Source organism: Dipteris shenzhenensis, chromosome 13 (genome assembly GCF_047967505.1).
Source record: "Dipteris shenzhenensis isolate YYH24624 ecotype China chromosome 13, Dip_SZ_1.0, whole genome shotgun sequence".
Lineage (NCBI taxonomy): Eukaryota > Viridiplantae > Streptophyta > Polypodiopsida > Gleicheniales > Dipteridaceae > Dipteris > Dipteris shenzhenensis.
Window position 1 is genome coordinate 47,772,897 of NC_141608.1, and position 24,009 is coordinate 47,796,905.

Sequence of the window (24,009 nt, forward strand, 5' to 3'; positions counted from 1 at the left end):
GACGTAACGCATGAGGACAATGGTGTCACCGAAGGTGCGAGTGAGTGCAAGAGTGATACAAGCCTAGCAAAATGAAGTTACAAGAGCCATCCTTCAACATGAACACAAGAGAACTCAAGCCACATGACACAGGGACCATTATACCAAGTGAAGGGGGATGAAGAGGAGAATACACGGGGTGAAGGAGACCTACATTTGCGAACAGAGATGGAGGGAAGCATAGTATTCAGAGTAGAAGAGAAGTACACCAGTAGGACACCACAACGTTACACTAGGAGAGCTCCTGACCTCCTTGTCACTCTCCTGTTCCCCTTACAATCATACAATGCCCCCCCTCTCCTTTACCCACCCCCTTCATCCCCTCCGCTCCCATGGAGGGTCCCTTTCTCTAGCTGAGAATCTTATCCCCTTCTTCCCATTGGTGGTGACTCTGTGTCTCTTAGCCATTCCACCCCTTGGACTCTTCATGGCTTCAACCACTTCTGACTCACCAGCCTCCTCCTAGTTGGTGATATGATTACCTCATGTGCACCTCTCTATGCGCCGCTTAGCCCTCTGACTCCTTTTGTGTGCATTAATATTCTCCATGTGAGCTAGTTGTCACTTGGTCAGCTCGCTGACATAGTTGTCACCTAGTCAGAATGGCTTGAACTTGAATGCTTGAACTCAAATATCTGCAACAGCATTGTATTGATTTGTATCTAGATGCAATACAAGTTTAAAAGGGGCCAAATAAAATGAACCCAATTCATGCCAAGGTAGATTTGGACAAGATGGCTAAGGCCTGGTAGGGTGATAGGAATTGACCTAGAGCCAGAAGATAGCGCTTCAAATAACATCCTAACCGTCCCATCAAACATCGCACTGTCCATTTCATCGGGGATCTCAACCTTAAGTTCATATTTGGTACACGGTCTCACACACACAGAGTCCTTAAGTTCACAGGATGCCATGAGCTTTGATGTCAAAATGGGAAAAACCCCAAATCTTGGGGCTACGGTGGCTTCTAATTCTAGCTTTACTAGACCCCAATCCCCCACACCTTCAACCATAGCCTTTTGATGACTGAGGGAGATCCAACCAACCTAGGGGTCATTGAGAGCATCAACCCCACAGACATCAAATATTTCGTAGATCATTTCAATTCCATAAGATATGTGTATGCTTCTGTCTGAACATTGCAACGCTACGTACCGACTTTACTATGCGACAGGACATGCTCTTCAAATGAACGAACATACAAAAGGAGGCTTTTAAGCTTTAGAAGGGTATGCTAGTCTAGTTAATGCAACCATCCTTTGGCAACCCAGTTGAGACTTGATCTTACATGTGTACAGTGATGTTATTGCTTATGCAATCAAGGAAATTTCAGCTCAGTCAGATGAAGACACAAAGACGGACGTGCTTATTCATTTTGCTATTTGTGCTAGCTCAACTACGCTTAGAGAAACTATAATATCACAAAGTGGGAAGGATTGGCTATGTTGTATGCCATGACAAATTTCATTATTTATTTGGGAGTAAGTTCATCGTCACTGATTGTCAAGCATTGTAAGATATGCTCAACAAGCCTCATTTGTGTGAGATAGTCACCAGGGGGCTACTCCTGTTCTAGGAGTTTAAATTTGAGGCATTCGTTCGCTCTGAGAGGCTCCAGCCGGCAGATCAGTCGTTCAAACTGGAGAGGTGGCCACTTGGGCGAAGGATGAACTCCTAGATGCATCTTCGTTTGACCTGGGGATACTGGGTGCATGCCTCTTTGTAGTAGAGGCTATTCCACCTTCGTACGCAGGCTTGGTTCAACAACTGTATCCTGAGAACTTTCAATGGGCTTGACCCTTTCTATGAAAAGAAGGTGGATCCTTCAAGCAACCTCCTCAAACTCATTGCAAGCCAACTCTACAAACTCGAAAGAGATGATATTCTTAGAAGGTGCATTCTACTTGACACTTGGTGCTAGTGCAATTGGTATTGGTGCGGTTGATACAGTAGGGATGCGGGGCCATATCCAAGATCCGTCTCAAACAAAGCTCTTAGCGTTCTACTTTGACGTCATAACCCATTTTGACTGCTAGCCATGATATACATGCATTGACAAGTTGGTCCAAGGGAACTATCAGTTTTGGAAGCTCTACAAATGGGCTTTACAAGGATTACAGTTCTCTTGTGCCTCTCATGTGAGAGTCCATAAGCCCACATCAGAGAGCCACCAATAAGCTAACTCAAAAGCCAACTAGACTTCTACCAACTGATTAGGGCTCCTAATCCACATTGACACGTCTATCTCTAATCAAACTACACTTTGAGGAGGCTTTAAGTGAGAAATCCAAATATGATTCTCCAAGTCCATCTACATTCCAACCATGATTCTCCAAGACTCAACGGTTTCTCGCCTCATTGAACAACTATGGCATATCACACTTTTCTGCACAAGGAAGCGTGAGCCTCAACAATCTCCAAAACCAAAACTTCTTGTCAAGAAGTCACAGCCATTCATCATTGCAACCTTCGTCAAGACCCTTAGGAATGATCAAGTATTTGTTGGAGGTCAAAGCTCGACCCTCTAGGCTCCGTTAGACTTCACTATAGCTTAGTTGCTCACCTCTTGCATGAACTATTCTTGGTGAAATTTAGCTTTCGGTATGCATCACATGCATGGTGAATTCTCCCATAGTATTCCCTCAAAAGCTACAAAAGGCAAGCCATATGATCAATGGAATGCCAGACAGCTCATCCTGGCCAAAAGTCCTTTATATAATAGACAATGATTGCTTTACTCTTGCAAGAAGGAATGATGCAAGCCCACCTTGTGGTCAAGGGCTTATGCACCCTAGGATCTACACATTGTTTATGTTGTCCCCTCGGTAAGAAGAGTCCCAAGGAGCAAACATTCCTTTGGCATATGCCTTATTTGAAATAGAGAGGGTTTATAATGAGAGCTGGCTAATTTAGGCTAAATATGGGCCTCAAGAGCTTGACACAGATACTTTCATGAGACTAAAAAGCTGTACGCCAAAGAAAAGCTGCACGGGCTGGAGCAATGCACGAGCCGGAGCAAAGTGCATGGGCCAGAGAATAGGCTGCAACTGTACAAACGGGCAGGTACAAAATGTGTGGATGAGATGTATGGCTGAGCAAGCATGGGATATACGGACAAACGTACAGTAACTATATGGATTTCCTGACAAATAATCCGGGCTGGAGCTGAGCATCAACACCAGACAGGAGTAGGAAGCAGGATGGAAGCAGAAGCAACACACTGACGCCGAAGAACTTGCTTGGTGATGGGAAGCAAGACAAGAACAGAAAGCTAGTGAGTGTGGCTCTGATACCACATGTAGGAGCAAATGGAGAAAGGTTGTGAACAAAAGTGACCAAGAAGTGGTCACACAAAAACTCCAATAGAATGTTCAATGAAAATGAAGTACAAGTATTTGGTATATATAGTACCCAAGTACTACACACCAAAATAGACTTAGTCCTAGTCTACAGCCAATCATACAAGAGAACGCCAAAACATTTAATAAGATACCTTTAGATCAACTAAATCCTAATCATGGATATGGTCTAATTGGGGGACAATGGGTCCCACATGCAAATCCTATGCAAAATCCCCCCAAAAGAAAAAATAAAGGGCTATAAGAGCAGTTATCTATCATGCACTCCTATGTGTCAATGACATTTATGAATAAAATCAGAACTATGAGCCTGTGAACTTGCCAAGTAAATCGAGCCTCCATACTTATTTTTCTTAAATTTCAGCCCTTGACATCAATCGCCCTTTTTCGCATATTGGAAACTGCAATTCTTTACTCCCTCCCCTTAGCTTCCCCCTCCTTCCCATTGACTTTAAATTCTCATATTTTTGCTATTATTAATCAAAGTTGAGTTGTTTTACTTTTAAGACTACCCCTGTCTCACCTTTATCTTTACAACCTTTCTACAGCTATGCAGCTCAACTCCATCGGAGAACAAAGCCAAATCTGCTCGGTGAAGGTCCCAAGACATACAAATGCATGCACCACAAAAATTCGTAACACAACTAATAAATACAAAGTGATAAAGTCCTTTCTTTAAACTAGGGTAGGTTCTACTTACCAGCCTCAATTTGTTGCTACAAAAAAGCTCTTGTATTTGCCTTCTATCCATTGAACTCATTCCTCCATGATAGCTCTGTTCCACCATTATCATTGCATCATGAAGCAGTAAGAAAATAGCAATTGAGGAGCCATTTCGCTTACTTATGAGACGTGCACAACACAAACAACCAAGGAGCCTACAGTAAACACAAAGATTGGCATTACATACCTTTGCTTCAATGCCATTGTCACGCAAAATAAGGCTAACATTGTCTGCTTCAAGCTGCAAAGATCTTAACAGTCTTAAATTCATGTTGAAGTGAAAAAATACAAGTTTTTCTCAGTACTGTAGGCTTGCCTTATAGTTCACATACATTTTTATCACCAAAAACATTTTACTTCATCTCACAAGCATCTTGATAAAATGCGGGTAAGAACACCCAATGAAGGTCTTACTCTTGAATACAGTAGATGGAAAGAAACTTTGAAAAGGATGCTGCTCAAGAAATGTCATCCACCTGCCAACCAGCTCTACCCTTCTAGAAGCATCCCAACGGACTAATTATAGGCCAAAATACCAAATGCATGGCCAGTAAATGACAACAAAAAGATATAAGAGCCCAAAAACAGCAGCTCTCATCACAGGCATGCAGTAGCTTTGCACCAGTGCAGCTACCAAATACAATGATGCCAAGCAAAAAAGAAGGAGGTATGCATGCTTGTTAAGCATAATGCGAGGGTCTTTGTTCCCCAATCATAGCTCAGCTCATAAACTAATAGGGTTTCTTTTTTTCCCCGAAGAAAAGAACCATCTCTAAAAGTGAAGAAAACAATACAATGTCGGGTATCTGCAAGGAATTGAAAGCAAGGCCAGCTGTAATAAAATGCAGTCCAGCTCCCCAACAATCCAGCGCACTGCAATCATATCCTAGGAGTAGATGCCATTAACTGGCATGGTGGCCAATGGATTTCTCAATCCGTGAAAGTGCCTACAAACGAAACCTTGCAGAAACCCATCAGATACCCATACAATGCTGAATATTTTCCTCCAATCTGCATGCCTTGCTCCAACATCGCTAGCAAGGTGTCCTGATGTTGACGAGAGTGGGCGCAGGTTAGATCTGATGCCCTCAAGGAAAAAATCAAGTAGCAAAACTTATAAGGGAGGTCCAAGTCTCCAAATCAGCTCGAAGAATGGATCCCTAAGTGAAAGAACCATTTCACCTTCCACTCAAGGCATGATGGAAGCAACATCACACATTTGTAATATTATACCCACATTTAGTGGAGAAAATTAAAAAGGTTTTTTGCATCAATCATACACCCAATTAAGGCACCACTCTTTGCACATAAGGTCACTAAGAATGCAGAATTATAATATTTTGAGTGATTGCCGTCAATGTGAGAGGCCAAAACCCTCAACCATTGGGAAGCCCAACAAAATTGCAAAAAAGGAATGTACCCAAGTATGTGTGCAAACATAAGATGTACAGGGGCAGCATAGGTATAACCAAAGAGGAATTATTGGAATGCATGACAAGGGGGGGTGAAATGACTCTCTTCTCAAGGCATGCCAATGTCGTAGGTAGCAAGATACCATGTGCTAATCCATACACAACAAAAGATGCCCAATTTGGCTCCTGAAGTAATGCTATGATAGGCGAGTTGAATATTTAAAAAACACTCCCAAGCCATCATGGACAGCATAAAAGAAGCAGTCCCTTGCACATAGAATGTATAAAATGAGAAATACTGGCACAACTAAGATATTCAAGAGGGTAAAGCTATCCAATGAGGATGAGCAAGAGAATGCACCACAAATAAGTGATGTCACTCTTGAACATATGGACGACTCACATGTCAGCCATGACTCAAAATCAAGCAATCATTGCAAAATCTAGGTGGCACCATTTTCAGAGTGTGCATACACGACACCCTTGGGATGACAAGAGTAAGAAGTTTATGTTTCTGCCCACTAGTAAGCTAGCAAGCACCCAACGACAAACTTGAAGGCCAAGGTTACAAGCACCATGAGGTTGTACTCCAACCACAAAGGAGGACGATGATGTACCATGAGGTTGTACTCTAACCACAAAGAATGACAATGATAACACCTCCTATGAGAAGCAACAATTGCATTGGGATGTACAAGTTGGATTCATTCCAAATCCCAAGATGCTTCGATGAAAGCAAGAAATGCTCAAGAATGTACGATCAAAAATAAATAAATGGTTGGACTAGGTTAATCTTGGTAAATAGTAAAAAGCTCAATATCCATAGCTTAGACTACTCGTCTATACGTTATCTATGGCCTTGGACATTTGATCTAGTCATGGCTTTTGATCAACTCAATGAAGTTGCATGCTAAAACTCTTCATTCACACATAAAGGCATTTTAATGGTTTTGCAAGCCTTAAAAGACCTTCATATGCATATGATTACAGCTAAACAAAATGGCTAAAAATTTTGGATATCCTTTTTTTAAAGTGATATGTGGTACATCTTCAAAAATAAAACAAAAGGATAAGAGTGTTAGGAAATGGAGTCAAGTTGAGTCAGTTTTGCTGTGTTCTAATGAGTCCTCGTGTGAGTTTTACAGTACTAGGTGTCTAGGAGTGCCACGTGTCATATTGGGAGTTATCCCATATACATTTGGTACTTAGTGTGTGTGTGCCTATCCTATAAAGGCATTGTACTTGTCACTTGTCAAATTACTCAACTCATTCAAGTACAATCTACTTTGGTCTACATGTGAGTACTTGTTCATTGCTTTCATTTCCTTTCCATTTTATTTCCATTTCATTATGTTTGCGTCCTTTCCTTTCCATTCCTAGTGTTAGCTATGTTCCTTCATGTGGTATTAGAGCCATGTTCCTAGCCTTGTCTCTCCTTCCCTTTGCAAGAGATTGAGGTGAGCCAGGCCAATGAAGCTACCCGAGCCTCTTCCTCCTCGGAAGGCCCTCTTCTCTCTTGAGCTCCTCTACTTCTACTCCCCAGCCTCGCCTTGAGCTGCTCATCTTCAACTTTGAGCTGGAACTGATCCGCGACTTGCTACTGCACATGTTCAAGCTGGCGTTGTTCTTTGACCTGCTTGTTGGGCAGCGACTCAGCCTGTTTGGATCTTCATAACAGCTCGTGAGCTGGTTCTTGCTGCTCGTGAACTGTTTCTTGCTGCAGCAACCAGCAGAGAGTGGTTTTCCAGCCCGCCATTGCCGCCATTAGTCTCCTCGTCACTATTGAAGCTGCCCGTGACAAAATCATCAAAGAAGAAGAATCACAACCTTTACCATGTCTCTGCAGGCCAAACGGCATCGAATTTGAAGTCGAACAAGAGGAGTAAAATGTAGATATCGTTGAGAGCTACATTTTTGTTTTTTACAGCTTGTCAATCCAACATCTCTACACAAAGATATGAGTACTTGAAGATCTGCCTGCCCAAGCTGTCTTAATTTTGATTTTTCAAATTTCCGTCCAATATCTCAAAAAAAAAATTTGGGGCTTTTGGGATTTTTGGCCTGAGCTGCAATTGGGGTTACAACTCTGCACATTTCAATCAGTTTTTTGCCAAACCCTAATTTTTGACAGAAACCCTAATTGCTGCAGAAACCTTACTTTCCAAAATTTAGGGCTTTTCTGACTTTTGCAGTCCTTTGGCATAATTGAAGCCTCTGACATGTAAATTTTTTGGGGATTTCTCAAAATTCATGTAATTTCATTATTATTATGTACATTCATTTGGGCATTTTGCCTCCTTTGGGAAAAATTGCTCAAATTTGAGGCTCTACTCCGATCTTGGTGACTCACATCGCGACATTTTGAAAGTCACCATGAGATTGCTCCTTGTAGCTGCTCCCATAGTACTCTGCCCTGGGTAGTCACCCAAAATGAATGCAATAATGGTTTTCTTGAGTCAATAAAGGTTCTCTGCCTTGGATAGTCCTCCTAAAATGATGTATTCATTTGTTTATTTTCTTATGTGTAGCTCCCCTCATTAGTCCCTGGAGCCAAGGGGGTTTTGAGGGAACCTACTCTGTTTTGGTCTCAGATGGGTCTATCTATCAAGCCTAACATTTGAGTTCCAGGATGTTGGTGCTGTGGTTTCCTAGACCTCTGAGTTGGTCATGCATCCATACTAAGACATGAGCCTCTGTTTGGGACGTAAAGCCATGAGAGTTCTCATTCCGACCTCTGAACCATGCTTAGGTTTAGCCTTTGAGATTGCATGTGAGCCATGTCTAGTTCTGACATTGCACAGTTCAATGACCATCATAGATCTTGTTCTGGGTTCCATTCCACTAGTCCCTCACCTTTCCTCCATGGGGGTGTGTTAGGAAATTGAGTCAAGTTGAGTCAGTTTTGGTGTGTTCTAGTGAGTCCTAGTATGAGTTTTATAGTACTAGGTATCTAAGAGTGCCACGTGTCATATTGGGAGTTATCCCATATACATTTGGTACTTAGTATGTGTGTACCTATCCTATCAAGGCATTGTACTTGTCACTTGTCAAATTACTCAACTCATTCAAGTACAAGCTACTTTGGTCAACACGTGAGTACTTGTTCATTGCTTTCATTTCATTTCCATTATATTTCCATTTCATTATGTTTGCTACCTTTCCTTTCCATTCCTAGTGTTAGCTTGCTTCTCTCCCTACCAATATGTTCCTTCAAAGAGAACATCAAATAATTTGTATCTAGTCTACTCCCAATATATCTGCATCAAGGAAGTAAAAGTCTACCCAATTAGGACATTTTTTATTAAAAAAGAAAACACAGCAAGTGAAAAACCAGCAACAATTATTTTGACCCTCGAAAGAGCCACCTTATTTCATACTCTCCAAGCTGAAAGGAAATGCCAAAACACCACAGTCTGAGGGAAGTGCTTAGATAAGAATGAAGTAGCGTAAGACTATGCATAGTCACCCAAAAAAAATGCCACAATCTCAACTCTTCAGGTAAGGCTTTGATGTGGCTTCCACAGCCTAAGAAAACTTCATGCATCGATTACAATTACTCCTCATAACTTCATTACAGGTATGATTGGACTCATTCTAGTCTTACAAAGGTATATATATATCTTGTCAAGTATAGGAAAAACTCTCTATCCTCCAATGATTTATCCTATAACATGCTCACCAAATCCTCAACATAAGCTAGAGATAATTTCCCACAACAAACCATCTGCAAAATCAAACAGAGACAAGCATGCTCAACATGGAGGATGAAGAATGTCTGTGAAATACTGAGTGCACGATTGTGGAGAAGTTGATTAAAAACGGCTTCATCGTATAAAGCAATGATTGAGGAGCTTTGAAGACACATAATGCACGTCTCTAGTGAAACAACCGTTATCCTCAAGATGAATCAAAAATTTGCGAAACCAAGTGTGTTTAGGCTGAGTGCAAGCCCAAACACAATGCTTTACACTCCTTGAACTAAAGAGCAAAGCTGACATACTTGAGAAAAGCCCATCCTCTATATGTTATAGATGAATGGGATGGGTGCTGAGGTGAATCCTCCCTACATTGCCATCCCCTTTGCTTAATATGCTGTTTTAATTCATATTTTCTAGGGCTTCCAAATCCCAAGTTTAGGACTTTTGCTTTCTAAAACAAGCCCAAAATTTTTGAAAATCATATTTAGGGCATTTGTTGTAAGGGATTAGACAATGACATCGGAATCATTCATTTTTAAGACCTCCTTGAATTTTTTATTTGCTCGATACAACAGCAATAGATACCGCATTCCTAGCTTGGCAAACTCATATACAACTCATACTAATGCGACAAAGAAAGAAAGCCTATTATCATCCATGGGGGACCAACGGGTCTATGGAACAACAAAACAACCATCTGCTTAGGGAGCGCCCATGGCAGCCCCCAAGGAGTCCAAAAAAGTGACTCCAATTATTTAGATTTCCTACATAATAGTCTGAAAAGATAATCAGCCATACATCAATTTAAGACCGAGTCTTTTGTTTTGGATTTAAACTCTTTAATGATTGCTATGCCTTCACAATATAGTGCCCATTTTTCGTCTTGCCTTAACAGCCTTGACTTTGGCTAATTCCATTGCCTTATTCCTCAATTGAGCTCACGTGAGTTCCTCAACCATCCATACCTTGGTCCCTTTTAACTTGTAGGATTATGCCCTAGGTAGTCCCCTAAAATGAAGGTATTTAAGCCTTTTGTATGAGAGTCTTAGTTCTAGGTTTTGGGATATACTTAATACCCAATTAGGAGCTTGGGGGGTGACTGAGTCATAGTCTCAACTGCCAGTTGTGAGCTGATTGAGGGGATAACTGCAGCACGGGAGGTGTGCACAGTGAGGCCACCTCTTTGCAGTATTGCCGTGGAGTTTGAGATTGGTCATCTCTTTACGTGCTAGGTCTCACCACCTTTTCTCCGAAGACAATTTGTTGGAATTTATTGGAGCCAAGTGTGAGAACTAGGCCTCTAATTTATGTGTGAGTGAGAAAGGGGGTTTGAGCTAATGATTTATGTGAGTTTGAATGGTCACTTGACTTTTGGGAGTAGATTATATTTTGATTGTGTGAAATCATCTCACTGACATCATTAGTGAGGTATGTATGTGTGGAAGAGAAGGCTACCTCAGCCTATGAAAGAGGCACCTTGTACTTGCTATCTAACATTTCAATCTATGAGTGCTTGCCTTAGTCTCCTATCTCCATCATGTGATCCTCACTCTCTCTCCCTTTCGCCAAGATTGTCAACAGAGCTTTTATATACAACAGCTCAAAGGTTCTATCTGGCCAAGAGCACATGGTATGCAAGCTCAACAAAGCTCTCTAAGGAGTGAAGCAAGCACTCTTAAATGATACCAAAGGTACATTACCTTTTCTAAAATCCAAAGAAATTTACACTCTATTAATAAACTCCTTACTACACGGACATCAAGGAAAATACAATTCCCCAATCAAGGATACAATCAAAAAAATGCAAGGATATACCCGTTGTTGCTGGCTGCCCTATGGAGGAATCTCATACAAAGAGCTGAACAAATAGCCACTCTAGAGGTTTAAAATGCCATATTATACCATTGCCTGTGAAATGAAGGAAAGGTTATGGCTCCCATTTACTAGTACAAGCCTCCCTCCTTCGCCTAGCACGATCCGAACCACCTAGGAGCCTATCCCGTCCACTCTCAGACTATGAATGTTATCTAGCCAAATGTTGGCCAGTGTCTCCAAGGCTAATGTGGTCTGCTGCTCTATGGTTTGCCTACCTAGCTGTCCATATGTATCAAGCAATGATAATCACTATCAGCTCTCATCTAAGTGTCTACATCGTCTTAACGAAGCCCAAAATATGGATGAAGGTCAGCTCCTTCCCTACTAATATAAGGACGAACTTCTCTAAATGTCCTCCTGACCATTAGCAAGTCCTTTGTCATCAGTAACCCAAGCCACTACTCCCAAGTCACCAGAATCTCATCCTGAATTCCAGTGAAGACCATCCTCAAAGCTCTCCTCCAAACATACAATGCCTTTGCGAAACCACATCGTGAGCATGCAACTGGAAAATGACCAAACCCAAGCCACATGCCCACTACAAGGGCTCTGTCTACCAACAGACAGAGGAAATCTTTCTTCGCTGTAACTGCTCGAGAGCCTGTGCCAAAAAACCTCATGAAACCTCTGCGAGAGTCCCTATCTGTGCCAGGAGATGTTGCACAAGCTCATTCATATTTACGATATGAGACGATGGCAAGATGCAGAGACAAGAGGTTAGGATGGAAGACTTTGAAGGATGTATGCCTCAAAGAGTTAGAACAGCAGCTCAGTATCAAACGAGGTCAGGATGGAGGAATTAGAAGGATGTATGCCTCAAAAAGTCAAAATAGCAGCTCATATCAAACAAGGTGGTCCAGATTCATGCATAGAATTTGAATTTTGAGTATGGGAGAGGAGACTCTTACAAAGGACCTTGGAGAGTGGTTTTGGAGAGACCCTTTCATTCAGGATGCCCCCGATATGCTTTTTTCATCTATTAAGTCAGATTTGACAAGAGGATATATTACCTTCCTTGTCTAGGGGCTTTGTGAATGCTCCCAGTGAGCCTGATCCACATGTTTTGCAAGAGGGGAAAGCTTGGATTATGCTCATCCTTTATGTGGATGATATCATACTCACTGCATAAATGAGCAGAAAATTGCAGATGTGAAAACTGGATATCAAGTACATTTGACTTGGTAGGTTGGGCTTACTGAAAGATTGTTCAGGCATTGAGTTTTGCAAACATCTTACAGTATTCACATGTCTCAAACAAACTATGATAGAGGTCACTTGCATAAATTCAAAACGCAAGATCAAAAACCGGTAGCAACTCCACTTGGAAAGGTTATTAAGCTTCATAAGCCTGATACCCTAGGAAGTTTCATGACAGCCTTTACAGACAAGCGGAGAGGCAAAAGAATGCCATAACAGAAGAAATCTCTCTATAACATTCCGCAACCACAAACCAGCGTGCCACTCTTAGAAGGGGGGGCTTATTAATATCTCGCTATAGTTGTCAAAATGAAATCAGATAAACCCTCTAGCAAGGCAATGGGAGGTGACCAACCACAAGGGTTTGTACAAGGCCAGAATTGAATGGATGGACTATTGGGGGATAGGAGGAAGGTGGCCCTCTGGAAAAGAGACATCTGCCAATAATGATATATGGGTGGTGGGAATGTCTCAACGAATGCATGTCGCTATGCATGAGACGACTAATGTGCTAACTACAACCAACTCTCATGAACTTGAAGTGGAAACCGGACAATGGAAAGAAGTACCAAAGAGCGCAAAGACTGCAAAATATGCCCACTCGAAGACATTGAAGATGTATTACCATATAATTCTTGTATGCTGAACATTAGTAAAAAACACTGCATATAACTTTCGTATACTAATTTTGCACAGCCACTTTGGCAAGTCAACCGAAATAGCACAACCTACTTTAAAGAACACAGTTACATCTTGGATGCCCAGCAAGATTGATCATGAGCACAAACAAGTGAGATAATATAATGTTGGCAGCTATGTGCAAAGCTGCAACTTACAAGCTTTGGTATAGGACCATCCTTTTTCCCCTTGATCATTATTGATCTCGTGGACATTAACAAAATCATCTCCCTCTCCAGTAAACTCACGCTTGCTATTATCTGGCCCCTTACATCATTCTCATTCCCAATAAACCATAATGCAGTGCCGCAAGCATTGTTTTCAGTTAATAAAAAAGGACTGCTTTATGCACCCCTCACGCCCCAAAAATACAAAAAGAGGTGAGTTGGCACCTGAAAATTGCAATACACAATGATACTTTTAGCCTCTACAAAAGGAGATGACTGCAGTAAGGTCAGCAAATCCTTACACCTGTAAAACCCTTGAAGACATTAAAGATCCAATATATACAAAGGGAGAATAATTACAACTCAACAATATTAGATGCCCACCTATTATTACTGACCGATGCACTGCAAATAAGGTTTCTCCTCACAGGAGAGGATTCCACCAAGCCCGCATGGGAAATAGAAAGTGACTGCATAACTGAGTCCAAAGTCATCTTGGTAGTGGTGGCGGTCATAGCAAGCACACAATCCAAGTTGAGCTTCTGTCGTAGGATGGCTCCCAGCCTAAAATAAGATGGTCTGAAGTTGTGTGACCTGACAAAGACATTTCTGAAAGTTGTTAATCATATTCCAAGAAAATTTCCTGTCAAACAATTCATTTGAAAACAAGCCCTACCATTCTAACTTTAATAATAACAGTAGCAAGAATGTAGAGGTCTTATCTGAGCATACCACTCAGAAAGGCAATGTGCTTCATCTACAACAGCCAATGAGATAGAAGGAAGGCCTTCCAAAAACACCAGGAAATCACCACACAGGAATCGTTCTGGGGAAACAAATAATACCTGGAGTGAAAAAATTCCATTCAGCAGGCTTTCAAAAACTACTTCCCAGCCTTCCTTAGCATTTCAAATTTTTTTGTGCTCATGATGTTCTTAATTTCCCATGTAGCCAGCTTAAAAAAGGTCATAGAAAAGAAAGCTCACACATGATCACTGCCCTCTATCATAGGACCATAACTACAAAATGAAAATGACAGTATAGGAGGGGACCTGAGGAAAGTAGATTTGCATTCCCCATGCAACCTCTAGAGCATTTTACATGCAATCAAATTTGAAAAATAATCAAACCTAGCCATGGGACCAAAGAAAGATGTCTCATAAATGACCTTTAGCTCACCGAGACGCAGTCTGTCCACGATTGAAAAGTACTCCTTCGATGTCTGGACAAAGCAATTCAGCTTGTAAACAAGTGCATCTACAGTTCTATCAACACATATATGTCAACAGGTCAATACTCCTTAGACACACAAAATAAGCAGTTTAGCTTTTATACAAGTGCATCTACAGTTCTATCAACAAAAATAGGTCAAGTACTTGTTCTGCACTGATGGATAAGCACACTTATGATTATCATCTCATTCGCCTGTTAAGTATTTGAAAACATGCAGAGTTTATATACAAACAGACTTAAGGATAACATGTCGCTCATTCATTCAGTATTTGAAAACATGCAAGCAAAACACAGTGACGAACCTCAAACTCCACCACCACCCCCGCCCCCCCAAAAAAAAAGAGAGACCTTGTACAGTATTCCAGACTATCCATGTAATAAAGGAGAAAGTGAGCTAAGTTAGCAAGGGGTTAGCACTATAGGTACTAGGGGGTGTTTTAGCACAAGATGGCTAAAATAATACCTTAGGAGGGAAATATAAAAGTCATCCCTCATGGCATTGTACCCATGATATTTAAATAAGGCCACAAAGAGGAAGACAAGTAACATCAAAGGCCATGAAGAGGTGACATTGGAGGCCACAAAGATGATGTGACATGGAAGGCCATGAGAGACATTTCAGGTCCCAAAGTCATGCAGACATAAGAGATGGAAGTACTATAACAAACAAGGGGGCTAACTTACTCTCTCTCTCTCTCTGCCCAAATCCCTCCCTAGTAGCTTGAAGGAAATGTCCCGACTCCTGCCAAAGAGGGAAATTCTTGTGAGGTCGAGAGAGAGAGAGGGTCTGGCTAAGAGGAAGGTGAGGGGGGGCGGGGGGGAGGGGGCGTGTACCCATGCGTGCAAGCGTGCATGTGTCTGTGATTCCTTCTCTCATAACTGTGGATGGGTTGAGGGAAATGAAATCTCAGAGATCAGCGAACCAAAGCTTTTTCTGACAGTGGAGGGCAAGCTTATGTTTTCCTGCAACTCTTTGTGTTTTACTAAGCCTTCAAACTCCTTCCTTCTCACCGTATCTTCCTTCGACAGACTGTGGCTCGCTCTCTCTCTCTCTCTCTCTCTCTCTCTCTCTCCTCTCTCTCTCTCTCTCTCTCTCTCTCTCAGATTGCCATCACGAGACTTCTCAGATTAGTGGCACCTGTGAAGCAAAGTGACTTGCGGTCGTTGGCTGGCCGACTTGGAAGCTGGTTCGGATCGCTCCTGTTCTCCTGGCGCTTCTCCTTGGGTCTTTGGTAGCTCATTTCAATCTTGTTAAGCGAATGTTTCTCTTCATTCCTGCCCTTGTGCAAAGGCGGTTACACCAAAGGCGACGGTTTGGGAGGGGAGATCGTCGGGACTTTTGATCTGGTGTACACAGTCTTCTCTGCCGTAAGAGTAATCCCTCAGCGACGACTCTCTCTATGGTTGAGGTCGGTGTTTGCCTTTGCTTTGCACCTGCTGGAGTTTATGCTCTCTCTTTCTCTCTGGCTCTGGAAACATACATCGCTGCTCTTAATGAAGGGGATGCCACACTAGAGATCGCAAATGAGGCTGAATTTCACACACCGGGAAAGACACAAAAAATCCCCAAGTTTTGTATCCCGAAAGGCAGAGAATGGACGCTCTCTCCAAGCTCAAAGAGTTCATCTTATTGGCCAGGTTCAAATGCTCTTACATACTGGAACCCGAAAGGAGGTGCTAGTACAGTTGATTATTTGATGGGGTTGCCGTCTCTAATTCCACAGATCCGTGATTTCAGTGTATCTAGCAGACCCATTGGAGTGGCTGCGGACCATGCTATATTGAGGTTTATTGTGTCAGGAGGACGCTGGAGGGGGGCAGTCAGGCCTTAATTTCAGAGACAACCTAGATACCAATTCATGGAGTAGACTCCTACAGTGTATTGAGATGCAGTGTGGGACAAAATTATGGTGCTACACCCTCATGGTCCCCTGGAGGAGATCACTCGTGGTTAAACAGAGGTATTACATGTATCAGCACAGTATGCATTCCCACATACAACAATATCATCCACCCCTCCTTGCAACACTGCCCCACAAAATAGTTGGTATGACGATGAGTGTCGTATGATGCGCAGACAATTACAGCAGGAGGTTGCTACAAACACTCGGACACACAAGCAAGCCAAGGCCATCTTCTCACGCCTAATACGGAAGAAGAAACGGGCCTATTTAGCTAGATTGGAGCAGAGATCTACCAATTATTCTTGGGACAGAACAACAAGAAGGCATGGAGGATGTTTCAGGAGAGACAGCCTGGTACACCGATTGTAGCACCAGAAGCTTGGGCCGACTATGCGCAGTCAATATATGATATACCAGGACAGCCACCGATTCCGTACCCACAGGATGCGAGGCCTACATATTGCTCCTTCTTCAAATTGCATCTAGTCAATGATGCCATTGACAAATTGGAACATGGAAAGGCTTTGGATCATGATGGATTAGCGAGAGAGCACTTCATGTATGCAGGGGACATTGTGGCACCGCTTCTTCTGCATGTGTTTAATAGAGCAGTTTGTGAAGGATTTCCCCCTAGTTGGACAGAGCATATCATTGTACCGCTATTTCAGAGTGGAGATCCGATGATGCCCACCAATTATAGGACTATCATGATTGGCCACTGCTTGGCCAAGATATATGGATCCATCTTGGAAAAGGAGTTCAGCAGATGGGCAGCAATGCATGGACACAGAGCAGTAGGACATGGAGGTTTCAGGCGAGGTTATACCACTTTGGATCACATCCTGACTCTCCGGGCACTCATAGAGGAAGGCAAACATCATCATAGGTCTGCTAGATACACTGAAATCACGGATCTGTGGAATTAGAGACGGCAACCCCATCAAATAATCAACTGTACTAGCACCTCCTTTCGGGTTCTAGCATGTAAGAGCATCTGAACCTGGCCAATAAGACAGACCATTGAAGACAATTAATCCATGGGCACTCCCTAAAGCTAAGAAATGTGTACCATATTGTGTCACGTCCCCCAAGTCCTGTGCCGACCTATACAAACCAACCTCCTCTGCATTGATCTCTCTGTAGATGGCATCACTCGAGTCATATATTGATGTCTGCCTCAAGTGTGTACGGGCATTTAAGTCCCCCACTAGCAATATCTCGCCCATGTTCGCATATCTCATAATGTCCACATACAATGGCAAGTACGACGACTCGCCCTCAGGTGCATACCTCGAGTAGGCAGGTGGAAAGTAGCATGCAGCTACATATAAATCCCTGAGTTCCATCTTTCCACTCGGATCCACATGTATCTGGCTTTTGCATCTCTATGAACGACATGTACTATGTCTCGCAAATCCTCTCTGTACAATACTGCTACTCCCCCAGAGCCTCTAGTCCCTCCTGCCATCCGTGGCTGTGGTCGGCATACTGATTCCCATCTAAAACCTCTGACATCTGGCAGTTTCCTCCCCTTGCACTGGTGTGTCTCTATGTAAATAGCGATATCCGCATGCCTAAAGGAATCCTCAAAATAGCCTGCATCTAGCCTCCGAGAACCATTACAGTTCCATATATTGAACCTTAAAGTCTCCGAGGTCCCATACCATCATGTGGATCTCCTCTCTGTGATGATAACTCTCCCATCTCTGTACATGGCTCACTTGCCGTGTTCCCGGGCTTCAAGCACCTTTGGCATGCATTCCTTCCTATGTGCCACTTGTGCAAGAGTGAGGTCCTCGTCTAAGTAGATCTTCTGACCTTTGAGGGCTGTCCTTTTGGACAAAAATGCCTTTTTTCCCCCCATGTCCTCAAATCGTAAAATCAAGGCCTTGGGCCAGGTGTCATCTTTTGCTACCCGCCATGCAACAGCAATAGGTACACTTTCCGCCCCTATCTCCCCTATCTTCAATGCTAGTGCCTTCGCATCTTTAGTGGCATCCTCTTTTTGTTCCCATCCCACAATTCTAACATGCAAGATCCGAGCCTTTCTCCTTGCCTCTTCCTCTAATGTGGCATTCATGACCTCTATTTTATTAGTTGTTACTCCTCTGTTTTTCTTGACCACTTCAATCCATGGTGCGTTTTCTTTCATCTCATTGCCCACTTCTTGTGCTTGTTTTTTTGCATCTTTAGCCACCTCGGCCCAAGTATGCACCTCTTTTTCAACATTTGCTTTCACTTTAACAACACTTGCCTCCACGGCTGCAATTGCCTCCCTACTTTTCTGAGACTCTTTGTCCATGGCCATAGATACATCATTTTTACACGCCTCAAGTTGCGATTTCAATTCTGCCATTTCCTTATCTTTTACCGATTCCATGGCCCTTGTCTCAGCATTTACATAATCTTTCATAATCTTATGCATATCCTTTTGTAGCAATACTTGGTGTACTTCCACTTCAGCCCGCAATCTGGATTGCATTTCACACAGTAAATGTGCTTGCATGTTCGCTTTCAGTTCTTGCATTTCAACCTTGAGCTGCTTTTCCATTTCCTTCTTGGCTTTGCATACTTCGGTTTCCATCTGCTTCTTTATTTGCTCATACATTACTTTTGCTTGTGTCTGGACTTCTTGCATAATTTCCTTCCGCATGGTGCTCATCTCTGCTCTTACCAATTTGTACATCTCGTTATATACTACTTCATCAATCATCTTGGGGGTTTTTCCCAATCTCTTTGAGCTTGGAGAGAGCGTCCATTCTCTGCCTTTCTGGATACAAAACTTGGGGATTTTTTGTGTCTTTCCCGGTGTGTGAAATTCAGCCTCATTTGCAATCTCTGCAATGTGGCAGCAATCGCGGCTCTCAATGAAAATTGTGGACCAGAAACCCGAGGTACTTCCACTTCAGGCCACAATCTGGATTGCATTTCACACAGTAACAGTGCTTGCATGTTCGCTTTCGGTTCTTGCATTTCAACCTTTAGCTGCTTTTCCATTTCCTTCTTGGCTTTGCATACTTCGGTTTCCATCTGCTTCTTTATTTGCTAAAACATTACTTTTGCTTGTGTCTAGACTTCTTGCATAATTTCTTCCCGCATGGTGCTCATCTCTGCTCTTACCAATTTGTACATCTCGTTATATACTACTTCATCAATCATATTGGGGGTTTTTCCCAATCTCTTTGAGCTTGGAGAGAGCATCCATTCTCTGCCTTTCCGGATACGAAACTTGGAGATTTTTTGTGTCTTTCCTGGTGTGTGAAATTCAGCCTCATTTGCAATCTCTGGTGTGGCATCCCCTTCATTAGGAGCCGCCATGTATGTTTCCACAGCCAGAGAGAAAGAGAGAGCATAAACTCCAGCAAGTGCAAAGCAAAGGCAAACACCGACCTCAACCAGATAGATAGATAGATAGATATATATTAACGTCTCTAAAAGGCCAAACGGCCTATTAGACTAAAACAGTTGATACATCTGCTAGTGTTGTCTCATCAAAGAGAACAACAAAATAAATAAGCTGAAGGCTGAGAGCTACTACACGTACTTACACTCAGAGGGACTGCAAATGAACCAAAACTAATGAAATACAAACCAAGTATTTACTAAAAGTACCAATTGATCAGCATAGGTAGAAAGCTAATCAATAAAAAGGTTGCACTCTTCTTATGTCAAAAATCCCAATCATGGGCAGCTCTAAGCTGTCTCCTCCACCTGCTGGCATAACTGACATATCCGATCCTGATGGGCTGTGTGGGTGTATCTCCCTGTCTCTATTCTCAACTGATGTGATGCGGTTCGAATTTGGCCAATAATACTACGTAGCCCGTGAGATAGGTGTGCGTCCATGTATGCTGGCCTAGCTATAAGTTCATCTTGAGATAAATGAAGAAAATGGTTCTGGTAGTGTGCCATCTTCTTCCCTAGGGGCTCACGTCGTCTAGTCCAGGTTCTCTCAGTCTCCAACTTGACAATATCAGCTCTAATGATCTTGTTTCGGTCATGGCGAGACAGGTCTAACTTGGGAAGATCCAAACTGTATTGAAAGGGTGGGAGTGCATCCATTGTCAACTCATGCTCTACAAACCATCTCTGTAGCTGAGCATACCAGCACCATGTTCGACCCTCCTCTGCTAGCTGCCTCGATGATATCATAGCCAACCGTGCATATCTGGAGCCAGGTAGATCCCACAATCTATGTATGCAAGTTACTGCCTGGAACAGAGCCTCAGTCACTAGTGCGGCAGCTGCTAATTCAGCTCGTGTTATCAGATGTGGTACAAATGGCTTGCTCCGGATCATGCTAGCAGTCAATGTCACTAATGGCCTTTCCAATCTCCTCCACTCAGTTGCACCCCCTACACTGGGGCCCCATATAGCTGCACTATAAAATAATGTGGGCACCACCAATGTCTCAAACAACCATAATTTTGTGCGTGGCTCTTCAAACTGTACATGTGCAAACTATCTCTCTAGTGCCCCCAAAGCTGCATAGCCTCTATCCAATCTGGCATCAATCGCAGCTCTCAGTGAAAATTGTGGCTCAGAAAAGATCATCCCGAGGTACACATAAGATCGTACCTGCTCTACTGTCTCACCTTTGAAAGTGAACTGTTGTGGTAAGCGCGTCACCCAAGCCTGTGTAGTATTAAATATCATCACCTTGGTTTTCCCAAGGTTTACTGTTAGATCCCTGTCCTCACAAAAAGCTTGTAGCGCATCTAAATGTTTTTGTAATCCTTCCGGGGAATATGCAATCAAAACTACATCATCTGCATAGAGCAGTATGGGTATCAACACTCCTGCTACGCTAGCTCCGGATCCTCCTATCATGTTGATATACTCTGAGAGCTCATCAATGTATATGCCAAATAGTGTGGGAGAAATAGGGCACCCATGCTTCACACCAATAGTACGCAGAACTGCATCTCACAGCCCTTTAGGCGCTTTAACTCGGCCCATCATCATCTCATACAAGGCATATATCCCCCACTGCATCTCATGTGGTACTCCAATATCATGTAGTCTTTCCATCAGCTTGGTCCGTGGGATTGTGTAAAAGGCTTTGCGGAAGTCTACAAAGCAACAATATATTCTTTTATGATGATGTTTGCCTTCCTCTATGAGTGCCCGGAGAGTCAGGATGTGATCCAAAGTGGTATAACCTCGCCTAAAACCTGCCTGTCCTACCGCTCTGTGTCCATGCATTGCTCCCCATCTGCTCAACTCCTTTTCCAAGATAGATCCATATATCTTGGCCAAGCAGTGGCCAATCATGATAGTCCTATAATTGTTGGGCATCATCGGATCTCCACTCTTAAATAGCGGTACAATGATATGCTCTGTCCAACTAGGGGGAAATCCTTCACAAACTGCTCTATTAAACACATGCACAAGAAGCGGTGCCACAATGTCCCCTGCGTACATGAAGTGCTCTCCCGCTAATCCATCATGATCCAAAGCCTTTCCATGTCCCAATCTATCAATGGCATCATTGACCATATTCAATTTGAAGAAGGAGCAATATGTAGGCCTCGCATCCTGTGGGTACGGAATCGGTGGCTGTCCTGGTATATCATATAATCTGCGCATAGTCGTCCCAAGCTTTTGGTGCTACAATCGGTGTACCAGGCTGTCTCTCCTGAAACATCCTCCATGCCTTCTTACTGTTCTGTCCCAAGAATAATTGGTAGATCTCTGCCTCCAATCTAGCTAAGTAGGCCCGTTTCTTCTTCCGTATTAGGCGTGAGAAGATGGCCTTGGCTTGCTTGTGTGTCCAAGTGTTTGTAGCAACCTCCCGCTGTAATTGTCTGCGCATCATACGACACTCATCGTCATACCAACTATTTTGTGGGGCAGTGTTGCAAGGAGGGGTGGATGATATTGTTGTATGTGGGAATGCATACTGTACTGACACATGTAATACCTCTGTCAAACCACGGGTAATCTCCTCCAGAGGACCATGAGGGTCTAGCACCATAATTTTGTCCCACACTGCATCTCCATACACTGTAGCAGTCTCCTCCATGAATTGGTATCTAGGTTGTCTCTGAAACGAAGCCCTGACTGCCCCCCTCCAGCATCCTCCTGACACAATAAACCTCAATATAGCATGGTCCGCAGCCACTCCAATGGGTCTGCTAGATACACTGAAATCACGGATCTGTGGAATTAGAGACGGCAACCCCATCAAATAATCAACTGTACTAGCACCTCCTTTCGGGTTCCAGCACGTAAGAGCATCTGAACCTGGCCAATAAGACAGACCATTGAAGATAATCAATCCATGGGCACTCCCTAATGCTAAGAAATGTGTACCATATTGTGTCACGTCTCCCAAGTCATGTGCCGACCTATACAAACCAACCTCCTCTGCATTGATCTCTCTGTAGATGGCATCACTTGAGTCATATATTGATGTCTGCCTCAAGTGTGTACGGGCATTAAAGTCCCCCACTAGCAATATCTCCCCCATGTTCGCATATCTCATAATGTCCTCATACAATGGCAAGTATGGCGACTCACCCTCAGGTGCATACCTCGAGTAGGCAGGTGGAAAGTAGCATGCAGCTACATATAAATCCCTGGGGTCCATCTTTCCACTCGGATCCACATGTATCTGGCTTTTGCATCTCTATGAACGACATGTACTATGTCTCACAAATCCTCTCTGTACAATACTGCTACTCCCCCAGAGCCTCTAGTCCCTCCTGCCATCTGTGGCTGTGGTCGGCATACTGATTCCCACCTAAAACCTCTAACATCTGGAAGTTTCCTCCCCTTGCACTGGTGTGTCTCTATGTAAATAGCGATATCCGCATGCCTAAAGGAATCCTCAAAATAGCTTGCATCTAGCCTCAGAGAACCATTACAGTTGCATATATTGAATCTTAAATATCCGCATGCCTAAAGGAATCCTCAAAATAGCTTGCATCTAGCCTCAAAGAACCATTACAGTTCCATATATTGAACCTTAAAGTCTCCGAGGCCGCATCCCGTCATGTGGATCTCCTCTCTGTGATGATAACTCTCCCATCTCTGTACACGGCCCACTTGCCCTGTTCCCGAGCTTCAAGCACCTTTGGCATGCATTCCTTCCTATGTGCCACTTGTGCAGGAGTGAGGTTCTCGTCTAAGTAGATCTTCTGACCTTTGAGGGCTGTGTCCTTTTGGACAAAAATGTCTTTTTTCCCCCCATGTCCTCAAATCATAAAATCAAGGCCTTGGGCCGGGTGTCATCTTTTCCTACCCGCCATGCAACAGCAATAGGTACACTTTCCGCCCCTATCTTCAATGCTAGTGCCTTCGCATCTTAAGTGGCATCCTCTTTTTGTTCCCATCCCACAATTCTAACATGCAAGATCCGAGCCTTTCTCCTTGCCTCTTCCTCTAGTGTGGCATTCATCACCTCTATTTTATTAGCTGTTAATCCTCTGTTTTTCTTGACCACTTCAATCCATGGTGTGTTTTCTTTCATCTCATTGCCCACTTCTTGTGCTTGTTTTTTTTGCATCTTTAGCCACCTCGGCCTAAGTATGCACCTCTTTTTCAACATTGGCTTTCACTTTAACAACACTTGCCTCCACAGCTGCAATTGCCTCCCTGCTTTTCTGAGACTCTTTGTCCATGGCCGCAGATACATCATTTTTACACGCCTCAAGTTGCGATTTCAATTCTGCCATTTCCTTATCTTTTACCGATTCCATGGCCCTTGTCTCAGTATTTAT

At 43.1% G+C, this 24,009-nt stretch overlaps 1 protein-coding gene and 3 pseudogenes across 1 annotated transcript in view; all 4 read right to left on the bottom strand.

The window, feature by feature from the left end:
• Positions 1 to 24,009, bottom strand: part of LOC147895505 (DEAD/DEAH box RNA helicase family protein) — an 89,417-nt gene that overhangs the window by 45,456 nt on the left and 19,952 nt on the right. Inside the window, exons 5-10 of the mRNA XM_087383475.1 lie at positions 14,317 to 14,370; positions 13,881 to 13,993; positions 13,533 to 13,742; positions 13,374 to 13,452; positions 4,309 to 4,362; positions 4,099 to 4,173 (exon numbers count right to left, since the gene is read on the bottom strand). Of these exons, the coding sequence (XP_087239601.1) occupies positions 4,099 to 4,173; positions 4,309 to 4,362; positions 13,374 to 13,452; positions 13,533 to 13,742; positions 13,881 to 13,993; positions 14,317 to 14,370 (585 nt within the window). The remainder of the gene's footprint in view (positions 1 to 4,098; positions 4,174 to 4,308; positions 4,363 to 13,373; positions 13,453 to 13,532; positions 13,743 to 13,880; positions 13,994 to 14,316; positions 14,371 to 24,009) is intronic.
• LOC147895506 (uncharacterized) lies at positions 17,952 to 18,971 on the bottom strand (annotated as a pseudogene).
• Positions 20,747 to 23,280, bottom strand: LOC147895507 (uncharacterized; annotated as a pseudogene).
• Positions 23,281 to 23,795, bottom strand: LOC147895508 (uncharacterized; annotated as a pseudogene).